This window comes from Artemia franciscana, chromosome 11 (assembly GCF_032884065.1).
Source record: "Artemia franciscana chromosome 11, ASM3288406v1, whole genome shotgun sequence".
Taxonomy (NCBI): Eukaryota; Metazoa; Arthropoda; class Branchiopoda; order Anostraca; family Artemiidae; genus Artemia; species Artemia franciscana.
In genome coordinates this window covers 20,032,603-20,045,293 of record NC_088873.1, presented here as the reverse complement: position 1 = coordinate 20,045,293, position 12,691 = coordinate 20,032,603, and the positions used below count along the sequence as shown (strand labels likewise).

Sequence of the window (12,691 nt, the reverse complement as noted above, 5' to 3'; positions counted from 1 at the left end):
TGTCACAATTGAGTCGAGTCACTCCTTACTTACAGTTCGTTACCACGAACTGTTTTCCAAAAAAATTGGGAAAATTGACTTTCTTTCGTGCGTCGTTACAGACAAATATTCTATTTAGAGGATGAGCCTGACAAATTAGTTTTAAAAAAATCCGTTCTTTAGCTGGTCATTGGGACGCCGAGTTTTCTCTCCTCATTCTATCCTTTAGCTAGGTGAAAATGCAAACACGTAAATACCTAGTTCATTCTTATTACATTAAAGGGGAAACGCCTAGAAAAACACGGGAAAACAGCTTTGCTTGATACTTCATATTTGTCTTGAAGCATCTTCCCAAAGAGGGGTAGGGAGGAAGTTGGAATGCTCTATAATAACCAGGTGTGTTTTTCTTGAGATGACGGCTTATTATGTCCTAATTATTGAACTGTGCAAATGACTTGTGGTATGTCGGACACCCATGATTTTCCCAGTGCCACAGAATGTATGGTGGACAGTATATTTACTATTATAGTGGAAAAATAAATTTTGTTGATCCAAGATTTTTTGCTGCATCAGGAAGCTCATAATATGCTTGCTTCTCTTGGTGATTGGATAATTCCCAGCTCTACGAGTGAATATCCCATAATAAGGAAAAGACTTCCTATTAGACAAAATAATTATAAAGATAAGAATTACCCTATGACCTTTTTTTCAGCAAAGGTTCTGGAGACAGAAGATAAGGGCTAGCCAATGACCTTCTTTTTATCCTTAAAACGGTCTGAAGATGGTTTCTTTCGGTATTTATCCTGCTCTAATAAACAGATCTACTGTAAGTAGAGATTATTGTTTCTGTACATTATTGTGGAGCGGTGTTACTAGCCCAATACCAGTGCAAAACTAGAAATTACAGCTGTTTTCTCTTATAGGAAAATAAACGGCAAACCGAATTCGTATATGATGTTTCGTACTTTTCCTACTCTGCCAAGTTTCCCATCCTTGAGAGGATTTCTCGTGTCTCCTTTACTAAAAAGTACTGATAAGAAAATGTGCATATCATTTTGGGCTGTACTTTCAGCACCATCGACAGGAAAACAAGGATCTCTAGAGGTTTGTTTGACTTTAGTTTATCAGTTTGTACTACATTACACATTAAACAGCACTTAGAATAATAATATTATTATCGATGATTTCGGTTATATACGGATTAAAAAGCGTATTATTTATTCTTTAAAAAAAATCAAAAAAGAAACATCGCAAAGACTAGCTCAATAAATTCGAAATGAAATGAACGCTGAATGTCAAGTGAATATCGAATGAATATCAATTAATTTTTAATATCGACAAGAACATGTTGACTCTGACTGTTCCAAGAGTGATATGTGAATTTATGTTTGAAGTTGAGCCTTATAGCCAATTTATGAAGACTTTTTTTTTTTACGATGTGACTCTTAACTTAAAGGAAAGATTAGTTAATCGGAGCTCTTAACATCAAAGCTATTTTTAATAATTTAAAAAAATAAATTGAAGACCTTAAATGTTTTCTGCAAAAGCAAAGCTTATCTAAACATATACTTAAATAGACAATACATACGTAGATAATGAAATAAAAATGTATGTACAATTTTTGTACTATAATATACATTTAAACTAATGCAATGTGTATATAGATGTGAAATTTGCACTGTATGCTCCTGAACAGATCTCTCTTTGATTTTTGAAGGTAATAATAGTACTATTTTACACATGAAATTAAAGAAAAGATTTTCCCCCTGCTCTTTGCTTTAAAACTTTATTAGTGCTTTGGTGAAAGCATTCTTGTAGTGCAACAAATATAGTTAGTGGCCAATTCCGAATCTTTTATTTACATGCTTTTATTTTACATGTTTTATTTTATGTTTTTCAAGATGCTGATACACAAATCTTTACTATTTCAGCAAATGTGTATATCAATAAGCCTTTCGATTCTTTAGGTAAGTTAAATAAAAGAAACAATTTTTTCAACTGACAGTAAGAAGTAAGATCAAAACTCAAGACGAACAGAAATTATTTCGTATGTGAGGGGTTTTGCCCCCAACTTGATACTTTGCTCTTCACGCTTAAGTTTCTTAGCACTTTTAAAAAAGTTTCTTAGTCTAATTAAATGGCACTTGTTCTTTGGAAATTTTTCTTAAAAAATGGGATAAACTGTCAAACCTTAGCTTAAAGAGCAAGGTATTGAGGAGGGGGGCAGCCTTCTCGTATACCGAATTTTTGGCTCGTTTTGAGTTTTAGTGCTGCTTCTTACTTTCAGTTGAAAAAAACTTGTTCTTTTAAATTTAATTTTTGATCGTTCTTCAAATAATGCCAGTAAATCTACTCCTCTCCATTGAAAATTCCCTCCCTGTACACAAAACTCCTCCGTAGAATGTTCCTTCCATGTAAAATACCCCACTCTCGTAAAATTTACTCTGGACAATTCTATCCTTGCTGAAATTTCCCTCCCCCGTAAAATTTCTTGCGGACGATTCCACCTGACAAATTTTCCTTAGTATCCTGTCATTTGAAAAAAGCCTATTTCTAATTATTTCAAGAATACTGCCATCTGTGGAGATATTTTTCCGGAAATCCCCCCCTCCATCGGGAAATTTGCCCCCGGGCAATTCACCTGGAACATATCCAGACACAAAATTGAGTAAAAAAAAGAAGTAAGACAAATAAAAGGTATTTTGTATAGTAATTCTGCCAAATCCCTCCAGTCTCATATTTCCCGTGGAAAGTTCAACCTCCGGAAAGCTCCTCCATGGAAAATTGATACCGATGGAAAACCACCCCCATCATAAATTTTCCCCTCCAAAGATGTGTTTATGCTTCTCAATAACAAATACTGCACGTAAACAAGGGCAAATTTCATACCTTACAGACATTTCCCCAGTGTAATTTTTGGAGGGAAGGGGTATTATTGGAGCTAGGCTATCTCAAAATTTTGAGTGGACGACTTTGGGAAAAATGGGGATAGGAGGGGGGCTAGGGGCTTTCCAATTTTTTTAATTGGGTATTAAAACTTTTATTTTTTGTTTGAATGCACCCTTGCTCAATCCCCTAGGAGCATTGGTTCGATGCGATCAACCCTGACAAAAAAAAAAATTAAAACATGCATCCGTGACCGTTCTTCAGGCAAAAATTGCAAACTTGCACATTTTTGCTTATGGGAGCTTGAAACCTCTACAGTAGGGTTCTCTGATACGCTTAATCTGATGGTGCAATTCAGATTCATTACAATTATACGACTTTTGGGGGTGTTTCCCCTTTTTCAAAAATCATACAATTTTTTTCAGGCTCGCGACTTTTGATGGGCAGCGCTTAACTTAATGATTCTGGTATATTTGGGAATCAGCATAAAAACCAATCCTTTTGTTGTATCTATTGATTTCGTAATTCTATTTTTTAGAGTTTTGGTCATTATTGAGCCGAGTCCCTCCCCACCTACTGTTAGTTACTGCTAACTGTTTCATTCTTGAAAAAACTTTTTACCTCATTCCCATCGTCATTGTGCCGCAACATTTACTCTTGAATTACTGGGGCGAATTATATTTTAGTTTGAAGAGCGCACGTGTGTGTGTGTGGAGGGGGGGGGTGTTGGTGCATTAGGCGCTGCCTTAATATATAGAAGATTCTTTCTAAAGAGTTTGAATTTTAGCCCTGCTTCTACTTTCAGTAAAGATTTTTCCACCGCTTAATGTATGCTCATTTTTGATAGTTGGGTCAGCGTCATCCTAAACATAAAGGAAATACCACCCTTCCAATACCTACTCCTCAGAGTAGACTTTTGAGAGGAATAAATCGGAAAAAAATGGCTTGGAGTTTTTTTTCAAAATAAATCTGATTCTTTTTAGACGTTCGTTTTCTTTTTCGACAAGAGAATTCATTAAAAACAAAAATAAAACAAAAAAAAAATAACCAATAAAGCCTTATGGCTGGAATGGCATTCTACAAACTATATCTGGAAACAATAATACAATGTTCATTAAAAAAAAAATCCACTTGAGACCCTGTTCAGTGCAACATGGAAGGGACTGTGACAAGGAAGGGACTTCCATGTAAAAGGAAGGACTAGACGAATCAAGAATGCCTCATAACCTGCTTCGTGGTCACAAGCTGGTCGCTGTCGAACATACCGTTTTTTGTTTTTTTTGTTGTTTTTCATCTTGAAAATAGAATAGAAAATCAATCACATTTCTTTCTTCGTTTTTACTCTAAGAATCTGGGATTATTTGTAATCAAATTCATTACAATTCCACTATCATTTCCCTTACTTTACTACCTATCTAACTTACCTCTTACCCGGCATTCCATGGCTTTCTGCCTTTCTAATTACTCACATACCTAATTCCTTCTCTTCTAGTACATTGGATCTACCTAGCGTTTTATCTGCTCGAATGCATTCAAGCAACTTTTCGCTCAATTTTAGGTTTCATTTTGTCCAACTGGTCGCAATACAAGCGAAGAGTGTGAAATCCTTTGGAGATTGAATAATGACCAAAATAAGTACTGGTTCTATGCTCAAACTAGTTTGAAACTGCAAAGGAATGGTTCATTTGTAATAGCAGGAATTCAAGGAAATGGTGCTCCTGGTACCATTGCTGTAGATGACGTTGTCGTCTTTGAAAACGGATGTGAAAGTGAGGAACAAATTTTGAATTTATTGACTTTTTTTTACCTCATTGATATTTTTACGCTCCGCTAAAAAGAAATCAATTTTAACTAACATTCCTTACATATTTCAAAGGTTTAAGAATATTATAAGTTAATTTAAACAGAATTTTGGTTCAGTAGAGCTATCTTAGGCCTAGCATGTTTCATTGGCGTAAGCAAGGAAAATTTTTATTTATTCGTTTATTATTTTTGTCTCTCCCGTAACAATTTGAGACTTATCTAATCTAATCAATAGCCAATCGAATGTTAATATATCATGGTCATATTCAGGAGTAGGGGGTTTGTGCCCCCTATCCAGGAATGTTAGTCTGACTCGTAAAAATTTGACAAAAATGGATATCAATTATTTTTTTATGCTTTTTTTGAGTTTTTTTTGTATTTTCAAAAGATATTGTTATACTATCTTGTCAAAATGTAGGTGTGTTAGTGTGGACAGGTGTCTTTACATATATAATGATTCAGTTTTTGTTAGAATTTCCATTTCATTCTGATATTTTGGTTAGTACAGGCTAGACTTATTTCTTTACTAAAAAAAAAATACTGACGTCATCATACGGCACAAAATCTTATCTTGTATTCCCTCCTCAGTATATTGAGATGCCTAGCAATTTGTAAGTAAACTGTTTTCCATTCAGATTGATTTTGGTTGATTGGGGACTCAAAAAGAAGAGCAGAGTAATCTGCTATTTTATAGAATTTTTGAATTTGGGTTTATTCATTTGTTTTTCTAGCTGCAAGGACCTGGCCCGTATCAAGCTTTTAAGGAGAGGAAAAAAGACAACTTTTTACAAATTAGATTCAATATTTGCTTTTCTAGCAATTTATTGTTATATTTAATAAAATCCATAAAAAATTAAAATAGAAGGAATCAAAATAAAAGGAAAATAAAAAGAAACCGATAAAATAAAAGGAATCAGGCTTTTCTTTTGGTCTCTTATGGTTATAAACAGGTACTATACCAAACAAGTACCCAATTTATGAAAACCATTCTTACTTCATAATATTCAGAATAATCATAGTTAGCACAGCCCCGCTATAATTTATCCCCAACTCAACTGATATGCAAATATATAGCCCAAATTATATATTTCCTATATTTTTTTCTCAATTGTTTCAACCCGTGTACCTGTAAATTGAATCAAATCTGAAGCACCAAAAAATGCAATAATAAATTAAAATGCATAGAAAATATGTAAGTTGGGCTATATGCATTTGCACATTATGGGGGAAGGGTAAAGTATAGCGAAGCTGCATGCAAATCAAGTTAACTATGATTATCCTGCATATTATAAAGCAAGAACTGTTTTTTTTTTGTTTTTTTTTTACATGGGTACTTGATGTAGTCACTATATTATACAAGTACCCAATAATGTTCGAACAATATATTTAGCAAATCAAGTAATAGTTTACTCCAACATTACTTGACAAATAATATAGTTCCCACTTTACGCTAAATCGTCACATATCAAACAGTTCGTGGTAACGAACTGTAGTAAGGAGCGACCCGGCTCAATAGTAACCAAAACTCTAAAAAATTGAATTTTGATATCAATAGCTACATCAAAAGAATCGCATTTTAATGCTGATTTTCAATACATAAGTTTCATCAAGTTTAGTCTTACCGATCAAAAGTTACGAGCCTGAGAAAATTTGCCTTATTTAGGAAAATAGGGGGAAACACCCCCTAAAAGTCGTAGGATCTTAACAAAAATGACACCATCAGATTCAGCGTATCAGAGAACCATACTGTAGAAGTTTCAAGCTCCTATCTACAAAAATGTGGAATTTTGTATTTTTTGCCAGAAGACAAATCACGGGTGCGTGTTTATTTGTTTGTTTGTTTGTTTTTTTTTGTTTTTTTTTTCCCAGGGGTCATCGTATCGACCAAGTGGTCCTATAATGTCGCAAGAGGGCTCATTCTAACGGAAATGAAAAGTTATAGTGCCCTTTTTAAGTGACCAAAAAAATTGGAGGGCATCTAGGCCCCCTCCCACGCTTATTTTTTTCCCAAAGTCAACGGATCAAAATTTTGAGATAGCCATTTTGTTGAGCATAGTCGAAAACCATAATAACTATGTCTTTGGGGATGACTCACTCCCCCACAATCCCTGGGGGAGGGGCTGCAAGTTAAAAACTTTGACCATTGTTTACATATAGTAATGGTTATTGGGAAGTGTACAGACGTTTTCAGGGGGATTTTATTTTGTTTGGGGGTGGGGCTGAGGAGAGGGGGCTATGTTGGAGGATCTTTCTTTGGAGGAATTTGTCATGGGGGAAGAAAAATTCAATGACAAGGGCGCAGGATTCTCTAGCATTACTATAAGAAAACAATGAAAAATAAACATGAAAACGTTTTTTCAAATGAAAGGAAGAAGTAGCATTGAAACTTAAAACGAACAGAGATTATTACGCATATGAGGGGTTCTAAAAATACTTTAGCATAAAGAGCGAGGTATTTAGGAGGAGATAAATACCTTGCTCTTTATGCTAAAGTATTTTTAGTAATTCCAACTATTTATTCTACGGCCTTTCTGATTCAGGGGTCATTCTTAAAGAATTGGGACAAAACTTACGATTTAGTGTAAAGAGCGAGGTATTAACGAGGGTACAAACCCCCTCGTATACATAATAAAAATATAAGGTTATGAAAGTTTGTTACGTAAGTTAATTCTTAAGTTACGTATATTTTTTACTAATAAAAACGTTCGTTAAAAATTAAAAGTTCTAGTTGCCTTTTTAAGTAACCGAAAAATTGGAGGGCAACTAGGCCTCCTTCTCCACCCCTTGTTTCTCAAAATCGTCTGATCAAAACTAAGAGAAAGCTATTTAGCCAAAAAAAGAATTAATATACAAATTTCATTTTAATAATTTATGTGCGGAGAGCCAAAACCAAACATGCATTAATTCAAAAACGTTCAGAAATTAAATAAAAAAAAACCAATTTTTTTAGCTGAAAGTAAGGAGCGACATTAAAACTTAAAACGAACAGAAATTACTCCGTATATGAAATGAGTTGTCCCCTCCGCAATCCCTCGCTCTTTACGCTAAAGTTTGACTCTGCCACAATTCTACTTTTTAAAACAATTTAAAGCTTTTAAGGGAAAATGAAAAATTGGTGCCGGGTAACAAGAATATCGAGATCAAGTGGGCATCTACGCTTACCTAGGTAGTATTATTAGCAAGGACGGTGGGTGCAGTGAAGATGTTAAAAGTAGAAGAGCTAAGGCCCAGTGTTTATTTTTTTTCTCAGTTGATCAAAAGTTTGGAAAAATTTGAAGGTGTTAGGGGGCTCTGAAAAACAGAGGAAGATTTGCTAGATATTTTCTTGGAAAATTGCCTACGCATTGCTTTTGGTACCAGACTAACTGATATTATCTCAAACAGTAGGCTCTAAGAAGAAGGTGGTTCAATCCCACTTTCTAATGCTATAATTAAAGAAAGGTTGGGATGGTTAGGTTGTAACCATCCTAACCATCCTAACCATCCTAACCACCTAACCAGGTTGGGATGTTACATTTGGATGAAGTGTAACAGATTACCAAAGATTGTCCTTTTTGGCCAACTGTCTCGGACCAACCAAAAGAAAGGCTCTACCCGGTTGTGGTGGGATAATGTCGTGAGGAAAGATTTAAGGAAAGTGGGAATTTCCTATAAGGGTTAGAGAAGGGAGTATTTAAGTAACTGGGATGGACGAGGACTGCATGAAGCTGTATTGGCCTCAGGTGGCATGGTGCTGCAATGACTTGTTAGTAGTAGTAGTAATAATAGTAGTAATGAACGGATTCGGCCTTTCGGCAAAAGAAGCTAAAAACATTTCTGTAGAGTTTGAATCACAAAATATAAAGATTATTGCATCTTCTCTAGCTCCTAACAAGACCAGGAGTCATCCATGTGTCAAGACGCATATACCTTTTTGACCTAGATGTAAAAAGGAAGGGTGCACATGCTTTCAAAATAAACGCTTTTACTGACTCATTAAAGTAATCAAACTTTAAATGAAATCTCATCCTACGGGGAAAATATCCATGAATTGTGAGATAACTATGATCTAAGGCGGATCAGCTCACTCGAACCAAAACTATTATAAGCTGAAGCAGAAGGAAATGTGTTCTCATTCTTTATTTTATCAAAATCAAATCTAGAAATTATAGGAAATGATTTGAAGTGTCACTCGCGGGTGCAGGATTCTGAGCCAAACTGAGGGACGAAAAAATTTTATCGATCAAAGACACTGAAGCCTCGGTTAAACATATCGGGATGCAGACCTTTGGTAAAGTTCCAGCAGCATGCATAGTTTAAAGCAAGTCCACCGTTGTAAAAATAAGGTTCAAGTTCAAGTCTCCCATTATTACAAGTTCACACGGACATCTCTTTGTTAGATCCAGGAGATCTGAAAACAGAAGATATGGATATACTTGGAGATCCATAAAAATTACCTAAGATTAATTCCTTTCCTTGTAAATTAATATAAACAATGTGAGACCCAAAAAACTCTCCTTTATTCATTGAAAAATCACTTCAGACAGAATAGGGAGAATCATCAAATATATGCAAGGCCGGACAACTTTTTGCCCTCCTTCGGCAATTCAGTCGCTCCATCTGGTAACTGAGTACGTTCAGGAGCGTTTTATTATTTGGACTCAGGAAGACCTCACGTAATATGATAACATCAAATCGAAAGCACGAATTATCTCCCTTGACCTATCAATAGACCCTGAGATAAACCTCATAGAACGGATGGACCTCAACATTGACCTCAAGTATTGAGTTGAAACACCTAAAAGTGATCATCTCGTCTAGCAGTCCATTTGAAATTAGAAACATATTTACTACTCACAGAAAGACAAGAATTTATAGAATTTCTTTTATCTTGGCCTATATTAAAAACACAAAACATCTATTGAGTCACTTTGCAATTGAGGTAAACGCCCAAAAAGGGAGCACATATCCCCGGAGCCTTAGGTAGAAAAATTTAGTTCCAATTTAATAACCTGAAAAATCACTTGGAACAGCAGTGTTCCCAATTAAAACGTTTTACAAATGACAAGAATTTTAACAGAAGTAAATCCCGTAAGTAAAACAATTGTGTCATTATAAAAATGTTATAGTTGGAGGGGGAGATCCCTCTCAACATACCTAAAATCTAAAACTCTACCTTACCCAAAAACACTCTTCCCAACACATTTGAAGCTCAACATATATTGAAAACAGTTTATCTATATATATAAAAATAAGTTGTCTGTGTGTGGATCTGTGGATCTGTGGATCAGGTGACGTCACCTGAAAAAACTGGATCAGGTGAGGTCAAAACTGAAAAAACTAAAAAAAGGCAAAAACTACAAAAAAAACTAAAAACTAATAAAAAAAATAAAAAAGCTAAAAAACTAAAAAAACTAAAAAAAGGCAAAAACTACAAAAAAAACTAAAAACTAATAAAAAAGCTAAAAAACCAAAAAAACTAAAAAAAGGCAAAAACTACAAAAAAAACTAAAAACTAATAAAAAAAATAAAAAAGCTAAAAAACTAAAAAAACTAAAAAAAACTAAAAAAAGGTAAAAAACTAAAAAAACTAAAAACTAAAAAAAACTAAAAAAAGGAAAAAACTGAAAAATAAGCTAAAATAAAGGTAAAAACCAATAAAAAACTAAAAAAAAAAACTGAAAAAACTAAAAAAAAATTTTCATCTAAAAATAAAAAAAAATAAAAAAGGTAAAAACTAAAAGAACTAAAAAAGAAAAAAATAAATGACGACACTCAAAGAGAAAGCGACCAGGACAAAAGGAATGTTCGATTAGCAATCAACAAAGCACCGGGACACAGGGAGTATAAATGACGACCAGGACATAAGTAAAAAAAAAAACTAACAAAACTAAAAAGAAGGTAAAAACTACAAAAAAACTAAAAAGAAAAAAAAACTAAAAACTAATAAAAAAACTAAAAAATCTAAAAATCTAAATAAACTAAAAAAGAAAAAAAAAGGAAAAAAATAAAGGAGAAAAACAAAACTAAAAAACGAATGTATATACAGACCGGGACACCGGGATACAAATGACGACCGGGACACAGGGAATATAAATGACGACCGGGACACAGGGACACAACTACAACGGGGACACCGGGGGAAACAGGGGGATATAAATGACGACCGGGACACCGGGACAGGGAATGGTCGATTGCAATCACCATCAACAAAGCTCAAGGGCAATCATTAGAATCATGAGGTATAGATCTGAATACAGATTGTTTTCCCATGGACCATTATATGTTGCATGTTCAAGAGTCGGTAAACCTGACAATCTATTTATATGCAAAGACAATGGGACAGCAAAGAATGTTGTATATTCGCAAGTTTTACGTAGTTAAAACCATATATATATATATATATATATATATATATATATATATATATATATATATATATATATATATATATATATATATATATATATATATATATATATATATATATATTTATATATATATATATATATATATATATATATATATATATATATATATATATATATATATATATATATATATATATATATATATATATATATATATATATGTATATATATATATATATATATATATATATATATATATATATATCTATATTCACAGGTGGGACCTAGGGACACAACTACAATGGCGCGTAACTATTATGGCGCGTAACGACTTACGCGCGCGGGGGGGCTTGGGGGGGTTGCGAAGCGCCCCCACCAACTAGGTGTTAGGGTGGCGCGAAGCGCCACCCCAACAGCTAGTATAAGATAATTTACAGCGCGGGCAGAATTACTTTATATATACAAGAAGCGTGACATTAATCAGATAATTAGGGGCAGAGGTCCACCAAAGAACTAGTAATATGGCAACTCCCACTGCAAACCATGAACTTCTTTTCGTAGCCACTCGATATATGAACATACTTATTCATCCTAGAAGGTTGAAATTTTGATCCTCTGAAGCAATATTTGATGCACGGTATGTATCAATGGTAAAATAATTTTTTTTAAAGTCCCTTTGAATGCAGCATTTTCGTAACGGGTTCTAGACTAGCATTTAAACCATAAAATATGCATTTAGTACTGGAAAAAAAAAATCAATAAAAAAACGGTTGTTTCTAAGCACAATCTACAAACGATCAAATTTATCGTGTAACGGATTGTCCAGATGGTTTGGCCAGAGTTCGCCCACCATTAGTTCACAAATTCAATATCCCGAGCAGTCTCTTGCCGTGTTTAAAACTTCCCTGTGGTTTATTTGTTAGGGATTTTGACGAAATTATTCCAAATTTTGCTCGTTTACATTTTGCTTTATAAGCAATCCCAGCTATTTCAGTATTTTTGAAGTGGATTATGCTTGGGGCCACCTTTGATAAATCGCTAGAGTAATTCAAACAAAATTGATAGGCATTTTCAGTATTATGTCATCAAAACCAGGGACCAGCATCTTATCTTTAATGATAGCAATTACTTCTTTCAGTAGATCATTCTCAGGCTTCTTCTTTACTTTATTCATCAATAAGCAATGTAACATTTTTTCTTGATGAAAATCATGTTCTTTCTTTTCCAATGAAAATTTTCTAAAAGTTTTGAACCATTGCAAATAGTCCTTTCAGCAATTTCTTTATTTGCTTGAATTTGGGGCTGTAGTCAATGGAAATAACATCACGATTTTTTTTTGGACTATCGTATCGATTGTTTGAATCGAAGTAGCTGAGTCGGATAGTTTAGAGTAATGCCAAGGCCATATTATTGTCACACTTATATTTAAAATCAAAATTACGCACGACTGTGACACCAGTTCGTAATTTCTTGAGTCAAAGGTTCTTCAACTTTCGAACATAAAATTCTTGATAGACCAATCGAAAATCGAGATTTAAGGCATAATTTTGCAAAACTAAAAAAAATGGAAGCTTGAAACAGTAGTTTTCTATATCTAAAATAAAGTCTGAAAAAATTAAATAGATATTCTATTAATAGAGAATGTTTGGAAACAAATTAGTGTTGGTACTAAC

The 12,691-nt window shown here is 33.8% G+C and overlaps 1 protein-coding gene and 1 long non-coding RNA gene across 4 annotated transcripts in view; one reads left to right on the top strand and one right to left on the bottom strand.

Moving 5' to 3' along the window:
- LOC136032936 (MAM and LDL-receptor class A domain-containing protein 2-like) overlaps positions 1 to 12,691 on the top strand; it is a gene marked incomplete at its 5' end in the record, with an annotated part of 79,748 nt that overhangs the window by 48,931 nt on the left and 18,126 nt on the right. For both annotated transcript variants that reach the window (XM_065713404.1, XM_065713405.1), the window contains 2 exon segments: positions 903 to 1,083; positions 4,424 to 4,634. In XM_065713404.1, the coding sequence (XP_065569476.1) occupies positions 903 to 1,083; positions 4,424 to 4,634 (392 nt within the window).
- Positions 8,699 to 12,691, bottom strand: part of LOC136032938 (uncharacterized) — a 212,308-nt gene continuing 208,315 nt past the window's right edge. For both annotated transcript variants that reach the window (XR_010618812.1, XR_010618813.1), the window contains one exon: positions 8,699 to 9,058. This is a non-coding gene — a long non-coding RNA (uncharacterized LOC136032938). The remainder of the gene's footprint in view (positions 9,059 to 12,691) is intronic.